At 37.0% G+C, this 18,198-nt stretch overlaps 1 protein-coding gene across 4 annotated transcripts in view; it reads right to left on the bottom strand.

Annotated features, from left to right (window-relative positions):
* NSUN7 (NOP2/Sun RNA methyltransferase family member 7) overlaps nt 1–18,198 on the bottom strand; it is a 56,919-nt gene that overhangs the window by 30,667 nt on the left and 8,054 nt on the right. For all 4 annotated transcript variants that reach the window (XM_069105126.1, XM_069105127.1, XM_069105125.1 and 1 more), the window contains exons 3-5: nt 11,280–11,338; nt 10,760–10,890; nt 86–238 (exon numbers count right to left, since the gene is read on the bottom strand). In XM_069105126.1, coding sequence (XP_068961227.1) covers nt 86–238; nt 10,760–10,890; nt 11,280–11,338 — 343 coding nt within the window. The remainder of the gene's footprint in view (nt 1–85; nt 239–10,759; nt 10,891–11,279; nt 11,339–18,198) is intronic.

Below are 18,198 nucleotides of genomic sequence, written 5' to 3'. Positions count from 1 at the left end.
TTCTCTGAAACTTAGTCTCATATAGTTGCCTAAAGAAGAAGTTAAGTGACTTGCACATAAGGAAAGTATATATTTGAAATCTTACCTGATTTTGCAAGTATTTATCCAAGCATAAAGAGGCAAAGTAGAAGCTCTTTGTTCCTGTTTTCTAACAGTTTCTGGTAAAATGTGGTAAATTGAAAGAGCATCATGTTTAATTCGACATCTCGCCAGTGCTGCAGCCAATTTTGTTTTAAAACTAAAAATATAAAATCCACTTTTTACTGAGAAGTGCACTTAAAATAGAGCACTACCAATATCCCATTAGAAATGTTAATTAATTCCACTCCAAATTTTATTAAATTCCCCTTCAATCCCACTTCATGTTTTAAAATAAATTTAATAAAATTTGCCAGTTTCTGAAATGGAAATCTAGCAATTCTATTTACTTTGCTGTTCTCCCCTCTCATATCTATCTCTTTGTCATAGTTTTCTGCATCTCCCTAGGTTTCTATTTCAGGGATTTTAACATTATAGTCTTAAGGCTTAATAACTTTCATGAACCTGATTCTGGCCCTCCTCTCTCCTAAATATCCCATACTCTAACAATGCCTATAGACAAAGAAACAAAAAAATTTTAAACAGTATCCTGAAAACTCCATGACTTTTATTGATATCTCAAATACCAAAAGGATAGTCTTATAAAAGTCCAAATTGTGATGATATAAACGAGGTTATTTATTCCTAAAGTAATGGAAGATTGTCCAAGGCAAAATACATAGTATTTTTTGTTCACATCTTCTAACTGAAAATAAACCATATCCCAAAATCCAAAAAAAAAAAAATACAGTATATATTACATAGTATCCCTGTGACATTTTTATATACTTGAAATCTAGTTTAGAAGAATAACAAAGGCAGCTTTGAAGACAGCAAAAAAAGTTACAAAATAAAGGGAAAATAAGCCACCTCAGTGTGTTCAACAGAAAGAGGATGGGGTGAGGGGAAGAGTCGCTGCTAGACTAGTCATAGTCCCAATCAAAGTTTTTCAAGGGTGGAGAGTAAGTGGTAAGAAGGTTGATAGGTTTTAGATTAATACTGAACTCATTCATTTTTTTGTTAAAGCATTTGGGGTTAAGTAACTTGCTCAAGATTACACAGCCAGTTATTTCTGGGTGTGGTGCTAAGTTTCAGAGCCCAGATTTGATCCCAGGTCATCGCGACACTGGAGCCGGTGCTCTTACTCGCTGTGCCACCTGGCTGCCCCTAAGCAATTGGGGTTAAGTAACTTGCTCAAGGTTACACGGCCAGGTGTTTCTGGGTGGGTGCTAGGTGTCTGAGCCCAGATTTGATCCCCAGATCATCCTGACACTGGAGCCGATGCTCTTACTGTGCTACCTGGCTGCCCAAACCCATTCATTTTTATCAACTGTCTCAATTCCTTTTTCTCCCACCAAATATTTCCCTAAATTACTACTTAGTTCAAAATACCACTAAAGATACCCAATCCCCAACTCGGACGCATAAATGCCCCCAGGAAACATGAGATGTAAGGCTTCCATCCCTGAAAAAGTCTCTGACCACAAGAAAATTAGATTGTTTTAGTTCCTATATCTAAGAGTTATATGATACCACAGCAATGGATGCTAGATATGTGAATATTAAACTGTCGTAATTCAAAGAATGAAGATTTTTGATCAGTATTTGTAGTTCATAATGGGGAGTTACAACTATGTATTTTACATCAAGAGCTCTTCCTGGGGTAGAGACCATATTTAACTTTTACTGTTTCCAAGGACCTTGTTAGCTTGGACTCTCTAAGTGTTTAGTAAGTACTACTGGTCAAAGACTTGAAGTGTTAAGTCCTGAGGGAAAAATAATAACCACAGGAAATTAAAGGGAAAAGACTATAAACACATTTTCCAGGTTTTTGCTTGGGTAATAGTTTTTTCTTCTTCCTGAAAAATTTTACAAATTTAGATTACATGCTTTTAAACACTGGTGAAATAAAATATTTATAATGTATTCCTATATTGCTTGCTGTTCTTCATTCATTCAAATAATACTTTCAACTAAAAATCTGGAGACTTTTATGTGTAATTCTCAGTTGTGTAAGCTCATTGTAATTCCTTCCAAACCAAGGACAAATAGCAGTCCAGAACAGCCAGAGCAGCAAATATAGTGAAAATAATGATCTTTGGCATGTGAGGATCTAAGGGTTAATCCTTGCTCAGCCCTTTTACTACAAATATTACTTTAGGCAATCTCAGCTTCTCCAAGTCAGGTTACAAGACTGAACAAGTGGCTCTAAGGTCTCTTTCTGTTCTTGTATCAATTTATTTAAATTCACAATATGAAACTATGTTTTAGAACACATTAAAAGTGTTTTTTATAAGCTATGTATCAGGGAGAGAAATTATTCAACCCATAAAAGGTAATGTTAACCAGCAGAGAGCAGGACCCCACCCAGACAGAGAAGAGGGAACAGCATCAAGGAACATCACCTCTGAAGCAGAGAAGAGAGCTGGACTAGGAACAGCCCCCCAGAAATGGCGGCACAATTTGCCCTGCAGAAACAGTATAACCAAGAAGAAGACTGAAAAGAGAAAGGACTTCTAGGCCTGTGGGACTCACAGCTGTCACCTTTGCCCATACATATTTCTTGTATGTGGTACCTTATTACCACTGCCTTCTAAGTCTGAGCCCTCTCTTCCCAGGAACACTGTGTATTTGTGAGAGAACGTACTTTGGGTACATTCTGAGAGAAGGCAATCTTTTGTAGCTTTTCTTTTTTTTTTTTACACCATTGTAGTAAATGCCTTTGTAAAGAGCTCATTGCACCTGCTGGCTGACTCTTAATGGAAAGCACAAAAGTAGAAGCTAGTGAGCTCCAGTAGCAAGAGTAGCTGCCCATAGAACACTGTATGACTTGAGAGGGCATCCACCCAACCTACAGGTGAAAGTTAGAAGAGCAGACCAGGGGGATGCTACATGTGTAAATCTTGTTTTTTAACTGTTTTAATGAGCAGGACCCCGAACTGAACAGAAGGAAGAGATCAGACAGTATCACATATGGGAAACTGATAGCCTTCAAAGTATCCCAAGCTACTCAACATCAGAAAAGCCCATCTCTTTAGCACTAGTATTCTCCATTGTGATCCTAAATGGCCGTCTAACATGAAACATCATGTTCTAAGAATCAGTTGCAACAAAAACGTACAGGATAAGGGGCGGCTAGGTGGTGCAGTGAAGAGAGCACCAGCCCTGAAGTCAGGAGGACCTGAGTTTTCAAATCCAGCCTTAGACACTTAACACAAAAACTAGACGTGTGATCTTGGGCAAGTCACTTAACCCCAATTGCCCTCCAAAAAGCAACAAAAAAAGAAAGGTACAGGGCAGATGTTGTCTAGGAAGCAGCATAATACTAATGATGACTAGCATTTGAGAAACATATAAATGACATCAAAGACATGTATTAAAAAGGGAAGTAGGCTAGTTCAATAGTATGAGGGAAAATAGTAAACCTGAGCACTAACTGATATCCACAAAATAATGAAAGAATGAGCAAACTGACTCCATCATAGGGGTACATGCTCAATGGAAGATTCCTAAGAAAATGCAGAATCAAATGGAATGAGAGGGCATGACTGACTACAACATACACCAGTGGGTACATGAAGTGCTCATACCAATGAGATTACAGCTCCGTCAAAATTTTAAATTATAACTTAATTCTTATTAATTTAATATGTTGTTATATTCAAACATACTTAGCTTGAACAATGAGGAAAAGCCTGCAGAATTTACTTATTGCGCAAACTTAAAGCTAACTCCATTACTAACGTTCCATATACTATAATACGTGTTTATATGTAATCTAGATACTAAATATGTTTAAATTTTTCTCCTCAGCAAAATTGTGAGATCAACTTATAGCATATGGAAACATTTTCTACCACAAATTATTTTGAGGAGAAAAAATTAAATACAATATAAAATGAAACACACATTTCTAAATGCCACTAGGATAAACAAGGGTATCCCTATATAAAAGTAATATATTGCAAACATTAAAAAATCCTTAAGTAGGACTTTATTAAAAATCATCCAAGGGGCGGCTAGGTGGCACAGTGAGTAAGAACGCCAGCCCCAGAGTCAGGAGGACCCAGGATCGGTTCCGGCCTCAGATACTTAACACCCACACAAAAATAACTGGCCGTGTAACCTTGGGCAAGTTACTTAACCCCAATTGCTTTAAAAAAAATAATAAAAATCATCCAAGCACGAGGTGATGAGGGCCTGCTAGACTGGTGGCTGTGTCAGGGGAGAGAAGGAGGCATGTTTCAGAGATGCTACAAAGATGAAATTAACAGGCCTTGGCAACAGATTGGATAATTGGGGAGTGGGGGGGGGCGGGTCAGAGACAGTGTTAATGTTAGATAGAGTCAAACTCAATGACTCCAAGGTTTCTTCCAGATCTAAATCAATGATTCTATTATGATACTATTAAAGCAGAGGTGGGGAACTTGGGGTCTTGAGTCTACATGTGGCCCTCTAAGTCCTCAAGTGAGGCCCTTTGACTGAATCCAAACTTCACAGAACAAAACCCCTTGCGGGGCAGAGTCAAGATGGTGAAGTAGAAACAGGACTTCTATGGGGCTTCCGCTTCCACCTCCTCCAATTCATGTAAAAGGTGACTCTGAACAAACTTTGGAGCTACAGAACCCACAAGATGACAGAGAGAAGCTAACTTCCCGCTGAAGACACCCCGACAGGCCGGCAGGAACACAGTGTGTTGGGAGCCAAGCCAAGCCCAGCCCTGCGTGAGCCACAGGTTTTAGCCTCAGGGTGGCCACAACATTCGCCAGCTGGAGGGACTTCAGATAACCAGCAGCTGTGGCAGTTTCCAGACTTATCAACCCATAGATGCTAAGGCCAAAGTGACAGGTCAGTGCAGTGTGGACTTTGTGAACCAGGAATTCAGGAGTGCAGTCAGCACTTTACCTCCTGGAGGGAAAAGCGGCTGAGGCACTGTGGCCTTGCAGCCGCCTCCACATGGTTGCTTCAGAGCTCCTGGTCTGCAGATTGTAGGGGGACCGATCTGAGGGGTAATCACTCTTGCTTTAACCTGCTTCAATCTGGATTGCTGTCTAGGGTGGAGGGACAAGAGTGTGTTACCAGTTTGCCAGAGTGTGGGGAGGCTTCAGAGAAGGAACCCAACTAATACCTCCACGTGAAAACCCCAGAGATTTGGGACAAAGGTCCCCACTGTGGTAGCAGAGTTCTACTGTGGCAAAAAACTCAAAAGTCACATAATTGAGTGGAAACATGAGCAAATGAGGGAAGCAAGGCAAGCACAGCGGTCCCACTTTAGATTCCTTTTTGGGGGACAAAAAGAATGGGGGCATGGAACAGGAGTAAGACAGTAAAGTCAGAACTCCTGCACCAGAAGCTTCCAAGAAAAGAATAAGCTGCTTACAGGCCATAGAGAAGCTTAAGAAATATTTTGAAAACCAAATAAGAGAAGTGGAGGAAAAATTGGGGAGAAAAATGAGAATGATGCAAGAAAATTATGAAATGAGAGTCAACAACCTGACTGAAGAAAAATAACACCTTTAAAAATAGACTAACTCAAATGACAAAAGAGGCTCAAAAAGCCAATGAGGAGAAGAATGCCTTAAAAAGCCAAATTTGCCAGATAGAAAAAGAATCTCAAAAGCTCACTGAAGAGAATCATTCCTTCAGAATTAGATTGGAGCAAATGGAAGCTAGTGACTTTATGAGAAATCAAGATACTATTAAACAGATCCAAACAAATGAAAAAATAGAAGGCAATGTGAAATATCTCATTGGAGAAACCACTGACCTGGAAAATAGATCCAGGAGAGATAATTTTAAAATTATTGGACTACCTGAAAGCCATGATCAAAAAAAGAACCTAGAAATCATCCTCCAAGAAATTCTCAAGGAAAATTGCCCTGATGTTTTAGAACCAGAAGGCAAAATAGAAGTTGAAAGAATCCACCAATCACCTACTGAAAAAGATCCCAAAAAGAAAACTCCTAGGCATATTATAGCCAGGTTCCAGAATTCCTAGATCAAGAAGAAAATATTACAAAAAGCCAGGAAGAAACTATTTGAATATTGTGGAAACACAATCAGGATAACACAGGATCTGGCAGCTTCTACACTGAAGGATCGAAGGGCTTAGAATATGATATTCCAGAGGTCAAAGGAGCTGGGATTAAAACCAAGAGTCAACTACCCAGCAAAACTGAGTATCATGTTTCAGGGGAAAATATGGTCATTCAATGGAATAGAGGACTTTCAAGCTTTTGATGAAAAAAAACAGAGCTGAAAAGAAAATTTGGCATTCAGATACAAGAAGCAAGAGAAGCACAAGAAGGTAAACAGGGAAAAGAAATCATAAGGAACTTATCAAAGTTGAACTACTTACATTCCTACATGGAAAAACAATAATTGTAACTTGTGAAATTTTTCTCAGCATGAGAATAGTTGAAAGGAATAGAAATATGTGTATGTGTATATATATGTCTACATAGGAGGGTATATGAATACATATGTGAATGTGTGTATATATGTTTACAGGTATACATAGAGGGCACAGGACCAATTTAACAGGAAGGGATGATACTTAAAAGGTGAAATTAAGAGATGAGAGAAGAATATAATGAAAGGAGATGGGGAGAGACAGAATGGGGTAAATTATCTCATATAAAAGAGGCAAAGGAAAACTGTTACAATGGAGGAGAAGAACAGGAAGGCAAAAGGGAATGGGTCAACCTTATTCTCAATGAATTTGACTTAGGGAGGGAATGACACACACACTAAATAGGGTATCTCACCCTACAGGAGAGTAGGGGGGAAGGGGATGAGAGGGGGGATGATGGAAGGGAGGGTAGGCTGAGCGGGGGAGGGAAGTTGGAGGCACCCACTTTTGAAAAGGGACAGGATCAAAGTAGAGAATAGAACAAGTAGGAGGTGGGATAGGAGGGAGGGAAATATAGTCAGTCTTTTACAATATATCTACTATGTTATTGTTTTGCATTAGCTACACATGTACAATGTATACTTAATTGCTTATCTTCCCAGTAATGGTAGGTGACAAGAGAGGAAGGGAATGAATCTGGAATTCAAAGGTTTAAAAAATATATATATATTATTATTATCATTATTTTACATGTAACTGGGAAATAAGATATACAGGCACTGAGGCATAGAGATCCACCATGCCCTACTGGAAAGTCGGACGGGGTATGGGAGAAGATATGGGAGAGAACAGATTGGAGGAGGGGATATCCTATGGGAACGCTGTTTTGGGGTGATGAGTAAAAGAAAAATGGGAAGAAAATCTGTCACTCAAAATTTTGTGGAAATAAATGATGTAAACTAAAAATAAACTAAAAAAAAAAAGAACAAAACCCTTTAATTAAAGGATTTGTTCTACAAAACCAGACTCAGTCAAAAAGCCACACCCAAGGACATAGCAGGCTGCAGGTACCCCACCCCTGTATTAAAGTGTTCATGCTAGACGATTTTTAAAGGAAGAAATCCAAGCTACTAATAGCCATATGAGAAAATGCCCCAAATCACTAGTAATTAAGAGAAATGCAAATAAAACTACTCTGAGGTTCCACCTCACATCCATTAGATTAGCAAAGCTGACAAAAAAGGGAAACTGACAGATGTTAGAGGGGCTTTGGGAAAACATTCACACTAATTCACTATTGGTAGAGCTGTGAATTGGTCTTGCCCATCCTGGAAAACAATTTGGAACTATGCCCAAAAAAAGTTACTAAACTGTACACAGCAATGCCACAATTAGGCCTACACCCCCAAACAGATCAAAGAAAGAGGAAAAGGATATACATGTATAAAAATAACTGTAGCAGCTTTTTTTAATAGTGGCAAAGAACTGGAAAACAATTACAGTTGGAGACATCAACTGGGTGATCAAATTATGGTATATAAATGTAACAGAACATCCTCATAGAAATTATGAAAAGGATAATTTCAGAATAACCTGGGAAAACTTATATGAATTGATGCAGAATCAAGTGAACACAAAACCAGGAGAATAATTTATACAGTAACAACATTGTCAAGACAATTTTGAAAGAGTCAAGAATAACCAACCACAATTCCAGAGGAATATTCTATTAACCTCCTGAGGGTGCAAAATGTGCAAAATTAGATTTATTTCTGGACATAATTTGAGAGTTCGTTTTGCTTAACTATAGATGTTTGTTACAAGAGTTTGTTTTTCTTTTTTTTCAATGGAAGGTATGTGGAAAGAAGCAAAGATATTTATTTTTGTTAATTGAAAGAAATTAATTTTTAAGTGTTCTTACTGCTACTGTTTCTACAACATCATCACTAAAGTTTTCTTGGTAACACTCTCAAGCAACCAACTTATTGTAAGCCACTATATACCCAAATAAAAACCTTCAACGACTTCATCATTGAAAAGCTGACATCTAAAAAAAGAACAATTGAATGAAATATTTTTTTTTAAAGCAATTGGGGTTAAGTAACTTGCTCAAGGTTACACAGCCAGTTATTTCTGGGTGTGGTGCTAAGTATCTGAGCCCGGATTCTATCCCCAGGTCATCCCGACACTGGGGCTGGTGCTCTTACTCGCTGAGCCACCTGGACGCTACTAAGCAATTGGGGTTAAGTAACTTGCTCAAGGTTACACAGCCAGGTGTTTCTGGGTGGGTGCTAAGTGTCTGAGCCCAGATTTGATCCCCAGAGGTCATTCTGACACTGGGGCCGGTGCTCTTACTCGCTGTGCTACCTGGCCGCCCCTATTTGAATGAAATCTTGCAAAGTATTTGTCTGCAACTCCATTTTTCAACAAATGGCAAGCATACTGGCAAGCAATCTTCAAATTCCTAAGACTATCAAGCATTTCACCTAGCAAGCATTAATTGAACAAAAACACTTTTAGGGTCAAATTGTGAATAGATCATGCAATCTATACAAGGATAATCCATAAAATGCTGTGTCTCTAGATATCTGAATGGTGACATTCTTTGAAATTTACCAAAAGACACTCTTCAAGAGAATAATAGTTGAATATGTTAAGATAATAAGTTAAAGAGCACTGTATCGAGGAGACATACGTACTGAATGAAAGTGCAGAACTCCCTGAATATTCTAAGGTCAATTTCTTCAAGCTTCAAGCTTTTGATATATTTTAATGTCCCATAAAATTTTCACTCATTTTTTAATCACAATGAAAATACATCTGACTTGTAAATAATCAGTAGCCTAAAACAGGTGATATTCTAAGTATCATTTTGAAACTATACAAAAATTTTCATGAAGAAAAAATACCAAGTCTACATTCATGACTCTGTTAGAATAGCTCTGGCATCTTTGTTTTATTTACAAAGGAAAATTTTTGAGCCACTTGAAATTTGGCAGTTGAATTATAGTCATTTCATAGATATTCTGACATATTACTTCATATATCTGTATTATGCCTTGAAGAAAACTGATTAAAATCTTATAATTGCCATTGTAATTTTTGATTCTCACAGATGAAAATTCTATGAAGAGAATAACTATTGAACTATATTAATGTTTATAATAAATAATTAGATCAAACCATGGTATATAATCTAAGTCCTAATGAATCCTTAAGATGTAGCTGTGGTTTTTCTTATTTGATCCAGTTGGATTTTTCTATAGCAATAAGTAGCCTGAGAAAGAATCTCGATTTATGAACACATGCACACATGTATAACTATTTTAATTTACTAATGACAGACTAGAAAGTTCATCTAATTTTCATGCTTTCCAATGAAAACCTATAGAAAATTTTCATTATGTATACAAGATCTATCTTTCAAACTAAACTTTTAAAATCTGTTCAATTTTTAAATAGTTCTTTTTAATGAACTTGCTCCCAAGGCAATTTTTTTTTAAATTTAATTCTTTAATTTATTAATTTGTTTGTTTCCTTTTAGTTTACAGGATTCAATTCCACAATTCCTTGAATTTCACATTTTGTCCCCCTCCTTCCCCTCTCCTCCATGGTGTCTTATAATCAAGTATAAGATCTGTAAATACTTTCACATTATACAATGGTCAGGTTATAAAGATGGATTGTACCAGCTGGAATGAAAAATGGTAAAGAAGACATAAAATCAAATAAGAGAACGAAAAAGATCAGGTGTTTTGCTTCCACCTGGATATAAATTTAGTTCTTTCTAGTTCTTTCTCTGGATGCACGTTTTTCTCTCCATCATGCGTCTTTTGGGATTGACTTATATCCCTGCATTGTTGAGAAGAGTCCAGTCTATCAAAGTTGGTCATCACACATACGTTGTGTCTGTAATTGTGTACAAATTCCTCCTGGTTCTACTCTTCTCACTCAGCATCAGTTCTTTTAAGGCTCTCCAGGTAAATATGAAGACCGCCTGCTCCCCGTTTCTTATAGCGCAATAATATTCCATAACATGCATATACCACAACTTGTTCAGCCATTCCCCAATTGATGGACACCCCCTTAATTTCCAATTTTTTGCCACAACAAAAAGAGCTGCTATAAACATTTTTGTACATATGGGTCTTTCTCCCATTTCTATGATCTCAAGGCAATTTTTGAAAGAAATTTTGGTAAACTGCTAAAGCTATACATCACTCAGTAATACCCCCTACAGATTTTTGACACTTACCTATAAAGAATATCCCGTCAATGAAAACATAAACCTTAAAGAATTCTGTTCTTCCTTATTACTGTTAGTAATACCTGTTAAGAAGATTCTCTACTTCCTGAACTTCTGAAATTGACTGCTCCTCATTTGAAATGAGTCGACTTTGAAATTTTCTGTCTTGAAAGTCATACAGCATCACAACAACAAGACTAGTCAAATCATCTGGCTACCAAATGAAATACATGCAAAGAAAATAAAATACACTGTCACATACAATAACAATATTTTCTACTCTTTGTTTTTTTAAATAAAGAAGTAGAATGTTATTTTAACATTACTCCCTATGAAAAAAATAACCTACTGCAAATTAAGCTTTTAACATAAAGAATGATTGTAACTATTCGTATGTGGTTATGATGAATGAGCATGGAGTCAATCATAGAAATGGAAAAAAAAATTCTTAGCAGATATTTCCCAGAGCATCACCCACCTTGTTTTTATTTTAACAACTTCTTTAGTATTAAGCAATTATTAATCATTTATTAAATTAGAAGACTCTAAAAAAACTCAGAAGGAACAACGATATCCCAAATTGTATAAATATTGTCTACTTACTATTGACACATTTGGATAGAAACAGCTGTCTATTAATATATTTTCCAAAATATCTTGATCTAAAGGACAAAGAAATATTAGTCTTTAATATGAATATCACAGAAACTAAAAAAGTTCTCATGCTTATAATTATAATAATACATTTCAAAAATTCTCATTAAAAACATTTATTATTGACATTTTCTTTTAAAAAATTACTCCATTTCTCCATAAAGATTTAAGAATACAGAGATAAAATTAAAACTTTGTTACACTTTAAGCAGAGTGAATAATTTAAACTAAAATATACTTGATGAGCCAACACAACCATAAGTAACTCAGAAACTCTATGACCCTCCATTTCTCCATCTTTAAAATGAGTACATAATATCTGAACTACCTATCTCATAGGGTTTTTATAATAAAGCTTTTGTAAACCTTAAAATTGCCTTTAAAGGTGTAATTATTTAGCAATCTATGAAGAACCCTAATTATTTCAGTAGAAAGTAAAAAACTAAATTGCTAAAATATATTATGAACTCAATTACACTTTAAAAGAAATTTATACAAAGTCAAATGTATTAGATCCATCTATTCAATTTCTACTCTGAAGTAGACATGTCTTCATGAAAAGGGGGAAGCTTCAGAAAAGTCATCTTTTGATTCTAAGTCTTTATATATTCATTTCTGGCCAATCTCCTCTGGGTCTACTTGCTGGGACCCCATGGGTAGATGGGGGTGAGGAGAGATACTGCCTACTTCCAAACAGCTAAATAGTGCTTCCCTGACCATATTTCAGAGAAATAAAAGATAAATAACAACAAGAGACATTACAATTTAGCAAAGAAACAGAAGGAAAAAAACTCAGGCCCACCAGGACTAGACTTTCATGAAGGACCCTCTTGAAATTACACTGTATTTGGCTTTCCTGAATTATATCTCCCAATTTGCAAAACTGGCTTACAGATGTAGAATCCCTTGAATAGCCCACTCTTCCAGCATATTACAGGTAACACTTCCTGGTGCATAGTGCTGTTCACTCTTTTGGATCATCTCAGGTGTCCTCTACTCTTACTTTACCTTCCCTTTTGCTGACATGTGCAAATTGCTAAATTATCTAGAATATTATAGACAGAAGCTGGAAGCTGAAGTTCTTGGATTTTTTTTCCCCTTTTACCCCATCTTCCCTGACTCCATTACACAGTCACAGTACTATTTACCCAACAAATCTGAGTCAACAGCTACAATGCTGAACCAAGTGTTTCCATGTCAGAGACAGTGAATACATCTAGGGGTTGATATACTAGGCAACTTCACAGACTATCTGGAATTTCATATTTGGGATCAAGCCTTATAATCTGAATGTGTAAATTCCACTATATATAGGCATCCTAGAAGTACCTGATTTCAATTAAATTTGATTATGAACATATTTTAACCCTCGTAACTTTGTTAAGAATCTCAGGAAACAAATGATTAGCATCAAGAAATGTAAGGATTTTTAGAAGAACAACTACTTGGTTAATGGCATTTATTTCTCGAAGTCTTTACAGGAGGTATCCTAATGTAATGCAAAGTGCTGTGAATGTGATAACCCAGGTTTTAGAGCACACAGGTTCCAGGCCTGGCTCTCCCATTTAGTAGCTATGACACAGGTTCCACCATCTCTGTCTCATTCTCCTCATCTGAAAAGTGGAAATAATAATGCTTGGCCTAGATAACTTAAAAGGTTTTGTGAGGATCAAAATGATGTAATAGCTGTAAAGTGCTTTGTAAATTATAATGTGATATCATACAAATTGCATAGGTTTATAACTGCATAGGAATTCAGATCACCTGGTACAATTCCTTCATTTTACATATGAAGAAACTCTGGCCCAAAACGGTTATAGATTTTTAGGTGGAAGGACATCTAATCCAACTTCCTTGTTTTAAAAAAGAGGAAACTGAGCCTGACTCCAAGTCAAGTGTTCTATTATATCACATAATCTGTGCAGACAAGGCAAGTAACTTAACCAAAGTCACAAAAAGGTAGCAAGAACCCATGCTTGAACCTAGACCTCAAATTGTCTCGTAATTCTAGAAAAAAGTCCAAGAACTTCTCTAAAATTGTTATGTTCCTTACCTCTCCATTTCCAGTTATTTCCATCTTTCTACTTATCTCTAGCAAGTCCTGACAGGTTTTACCTTAAGTTTAAGTTTAGTTTTGAACCATACTCTTTCTCACAGCTCTGCCTTCTTGCCTTGGACAAGTCTTGGGTTGTCTGGGTCTCAGCACTCATAAAGAACCTCTAAACATTCTTTTCATCTCTAGATCCATTATTTTCTTCTAAACTAACATTACAGACTTTCTTCCTAGTAAGCTGAAGATAGAGACTTTCATTCAAGTAAACTTCAAGGAGGAGGGAATCAATAAATTAATCAAAAAACAGGTGTCAGGCACTGTGCTAAATACTGATGAAGAAGAAAAAGCAAAAAAAAAAAGTCTTTACCATCAGGGGGTTCCATTATAATGGGGATAACAGCACATACAAATTAGAACAAAGAACCTAAGAGGATGGAATCGGCAGGGGATTTAGAAAGGCTTCCTGGAGGAGGTCTGAGGAATAAAGGAAGCCAAAGGCTCTACAAATAAGAGGTTGGGAAAACATCAGGCTTGGGGACCTAGTGCAAAAACACAGACAGAAGACACAGCAGTGAGTACAAGCAAGAGCAAGCAGACCAAAAGGGCTGAATTATCGAGAGCATGGAGAGCAAGGGAATGCAAAAAGACCAGAAAGGTAGGAAGGGCCTATCTAGATTGTGAAGACCTGTAAATGAAAAGAAAAAAATCACTTAATATATGATCCTGAAAGTAAAAGGGAGCCTGAGTTTATTAAGCAAGGAAGCAACATGGTCAGACTTACCTTTTAGCAAAATGATTCAGCAGCTTAACCCTCCTGTATTATAGGGGTATTTATACATTGAACTTTTCTCAGATTTCTTTTGCTCTTCTCAAAACTACTGTTCCCCTTACCAGAAGGCTGCGGGCATTCTCGAGGTAACTACCTTTAACCTAATATATAATAAATTATACAGATCCACACCAACTACACATTGTACAAAATGTGTGCCGGGTGAGGGAAAACAACTGAGAATGGTTAACAAGATATGTGACCTCCTTTAGAGATGGATACCTCAACTTTGTGGAGATGCAGGATAAAGCCTATCTCTGGTCCAAGGTCATTAGTCTCCATGTACAGCAGGGGAGAAGAGAAAGGGAAGTAGAAAGGTCCAGTAGTAGAACAAGGCCCTGATTCTCCTCCAGGGGAACATGCTGATTCTCTGCTATGAGCCTGATCCCAGGCTCATCCTGCAATTTTCAACAGATGTGCACTTCCTAGAATAGTCCCTTCCTGGACTTAAGGTCAGAAAAGATCAGAGTTCAAATCAGCTTCAGACACCTACCAGCTGTGTGACCCTCAGCAAGTCACTTAACCTCTGTCTTCCTCAGTTTCTTCATCAGTAAAATAGGAAAAATAATAACACCTATCTCACAGGATTGTTGTGAGGAGGCGCTCTGCAAACCTAAAAGCTCTATATCACATACTGCTGGATCCAAATGCTCCTCACCACCGCCGCCCCACCCCTGATCTCAGATAAGCCCTACAGAATTCAGTGAATCATTTACAAAGGCGAAGAAGCAAGGGGCATCTAGCTACTAAATAATGCTGACTCCACTTTTGCTCTGTGTGTGTGTGTGTGTGTATGTCTACGTTTCAATCAGTTTGATTAGATCAGCACTGAGCTAAGAGAGCATCATAGAATTTAAGTCCAGATGGAGGAAGCAACACCAGGAGAATGACAAGAAAATTTTTAAAAAGCTACCAGAAAGGAAAAAAGATTACAGGGGAATGGTGGGATTGTACTTAAATCATTCATCATGTGAATCCTGACAAGGACCTGGAGGGAATGACTAAAAATTTTGTTTTGATACTTTCTGCATTTTGTGGTTGTTGTTTAGTCATTCAGTCATGTCAGACTCTGTGACCCCATCAACACTAGGCTCTCCACTATCACCTGGTCTGTTCAAGTTGAAGTTCTTATTTCCACGATACTATCTATCCATCCCCTTTTACTTTTGCCTTCAAATTGTTCCCGACATCAACGTCTTTTCCAATGAGTCATGTCTTCTCATTATGTGGCTAAAGTATTTAAGCTTCAGTTTCAGTATTTGACCTTCCAGTGAATAGACTGAATTAATTTAAATATTAACTGATTTGATCTTCTTGCTATCCAAGGAACTCTCAAAAGTCTTCTCCAGCACAATTCCATAGCATCAGTCCTGCAGCTTTCAGCTTTCCTTACTGTCCAGCTCTCACAACCATACGTTGCTACTTTAAAAAAAAAATAACTTTGACAATATGGACCTTTGTCAGCAGGGTAATGGCTCTGCTTTTTAGTATGCTTTCCAGATTTGCCATAGCTTCCCTTCCAAGAAGCAATCATCTTTTAATTTCAGGACTGCAGTTGCTGTCTGCAGCGATCTTTGAGCCCAAGAATATAAAATCTGACACTGCTTCTATTTCTTCTCCCTCTATTTGCCAGGAAGTGATGGGACCACTTGCCAAGCTCTTACTCTTTTTTTTTTTAATGTTAAGCTTCAAGCCAGCTTTTACACTCTCCTCTTTCACACTCATCAAGAGGCTTAATTCCTCTTTTACTTTCTGCCATCAGAGTGGATATCTGCATATCTGAGGCTGTTGATATTTCTCCCAGCAACCTTAATTCCAGCTCTTGATTCATCCAACCTGGGATTTTGCCTGATGTACTTTGCATACAAATTAAATAAATAAGGTGACAATATGCAGCCTTGTCATACTCCTTTCTCCAATCAAACCAATCAGTTGTTCCATGTTCAGTTCTAACGATTGCTTCTTGACCTGTGTACAGGTTCCTTGAGAGACAAGTAAGATGATCTGGTACTCCCATCTCTTAGAGGACTTGCCACATTTTTGCTGTGATCCACACAAAGGCTTTAGTGTAATCAATAAAGAAGCAGTAGATGTTTTTCTGGAACTCCTTTGCTTTCTCCATAATGCAGTGAATATTGTTGGCATTTGGTGTCTAGTTCCTCTACCTCTTCAAAAACCCAGCCTGATCTTCTGGTAATTCTCAGTTCACATATTGCTGAAACCTAGCTTGCAGAATTTTAAGCATAACCTTTCAGGCATGTGAAATAAGCCTAATTGTTCAGTAATTTGAACATTCCTTGGCATTAATGTTCTTTAGCACAGGGATGTAAATTGATCTTTTCCAATCCAGTGGGCACTGTTGTATTTTCCAAATTTGCTGGCATACTGAGTGCAGCACTTTAAGAATATCATCTTTTAGGGTTTTAAATAGCTCAGTTGGAATTCTATCACTTCTGCTAGCCTTATTGTTAGAAATGTTTCCTAACGCCCACCTGACTTCATTCTCAAGGATGTCTGTCTCTATTTAGATTAGTAACCACATCATCATGGTTATCAATGATGTTAAGATCCTTCTGGTAAAGTTTTTGTGTATTCTTGCCACCTCTTCTTTTTTCCCCCACTTAATACTATTTTTTTTTCAAATTACATGTAAAGATAGTTTTCAACATTCACTTTTATAAGATTTTGGTTTCCAAATCTTTCTCCCTCCTTCCTTAACACCCTCTCCACAACACAGCAAACAATCTCATATAGTTTATACATATACAATCATATTAAATATATTGTCTGTGTTCTCTTTCACATGATTAATATGGAAATGTTTTCCATGATTGCACATGTATAACTTTTATCAAAATGCTTGCCTTCTCAATGAAGGGTCAGAGGAGGCAAGATAGGAGAGAATTTGGTACTCAAAATTGTAAAAATGAAGATTAAAAATTGTTTTTACATGTAATAAGAAAAAAATATTAAAGAGAGAAAATAAAAGGGTTAAACTAAAGAGGAAAATAAAATACTATGCTCAGTTTGGTGTGCCATATTCAAAGGTAGAATGGTGACCAGGATTGTGAAAAGACAGGGATGGTTCAAAGACACAGGAATGATGAAACTGGAAAAGAGATTTATAACAATATTTCAAACAATAATAGTTGACATTTGTATAGGACTTTCGGATTTAGAAAGCACTTGACACAAATTCTCATTTGAGCCTCAACACATTTTGGGAATTGTGATGTGTGTATGTGTATTCTCCATTTTACAGATAAGAAAACTGAGTCCAGAGTTTAATAACTTGCCCAGAGTCGGATGGCTAATAAATTTCAGAAGTAATATTTCAAACTCATCTTCTTCCTAAATTCACATTATAATGTTATATTATACAGCCTTCCTGGTTGCTTCTGTTCAAATATTTTAAGGCAGTTTGTAATGTGGAAGAAAGATCAGATTTGTTCTGCCTGGCTTCAAAAGGAGGTATTGGGACTGATGGATGTATGTTATAGGATGGCATATTTCTAGTCAGATTTGGAGGGGGGGGGGAACTCTTAAACAATTAGACCTGTCCAAAAAGTTGAATCAGTTGTCTTGGCAATTAGTAAATGTTGATTTTATTTGATAATTATATTATTTTATTTCTACTACTTTCAAAAGAAAATTGCTCCAAAACTATTCTTGCTTCTAAGCAAATGCTAAGGTTAGTTTTTGGTTTTATCAAACAGTTGAACTCCCATCACACAAATAACTTTTGGGATTAAGAAAGTAACTTATTTTTTTCTTTTTTGCTTTTTGGAGAGGGGAATGCAGGGCAATTGGGGTTGAGTGACTTGCCCAAGATCACACAGCTAGTAAGTGTTAATTGTCTGAGGCCAGATTTGAACTCAAGTCCTCCTGACTCCAGGCCTGGTGCTCTATTCACTGCACCACCTAGCCACCCCTAAGAAAGTAACTTTTTAAAATGCATTGCCTAGCCAAGGTTGAAGAGGTTGTGG

Source organism: Petaurus breviceps, unplaced genomic scaffold, assembly GCF_028583685.1.
Source record: "Petaurus breviceps papuanus isolate PSGF00001 unplaced genomic scaffold, PetGlider_PUasm1.0 76, whole genome shotgun sequence".
In the NCBI taxonomy this organism is placed as follows: domain Eukaryota; kingdom Metazoa; phylum Chordata; class Mammalia; order Diprotodontia; family Petauridae; genus Petaurus; species Petaurus breviceps.
This window is presented reverse-complemented; position numbering and strand designations above follow the sequence as displayed.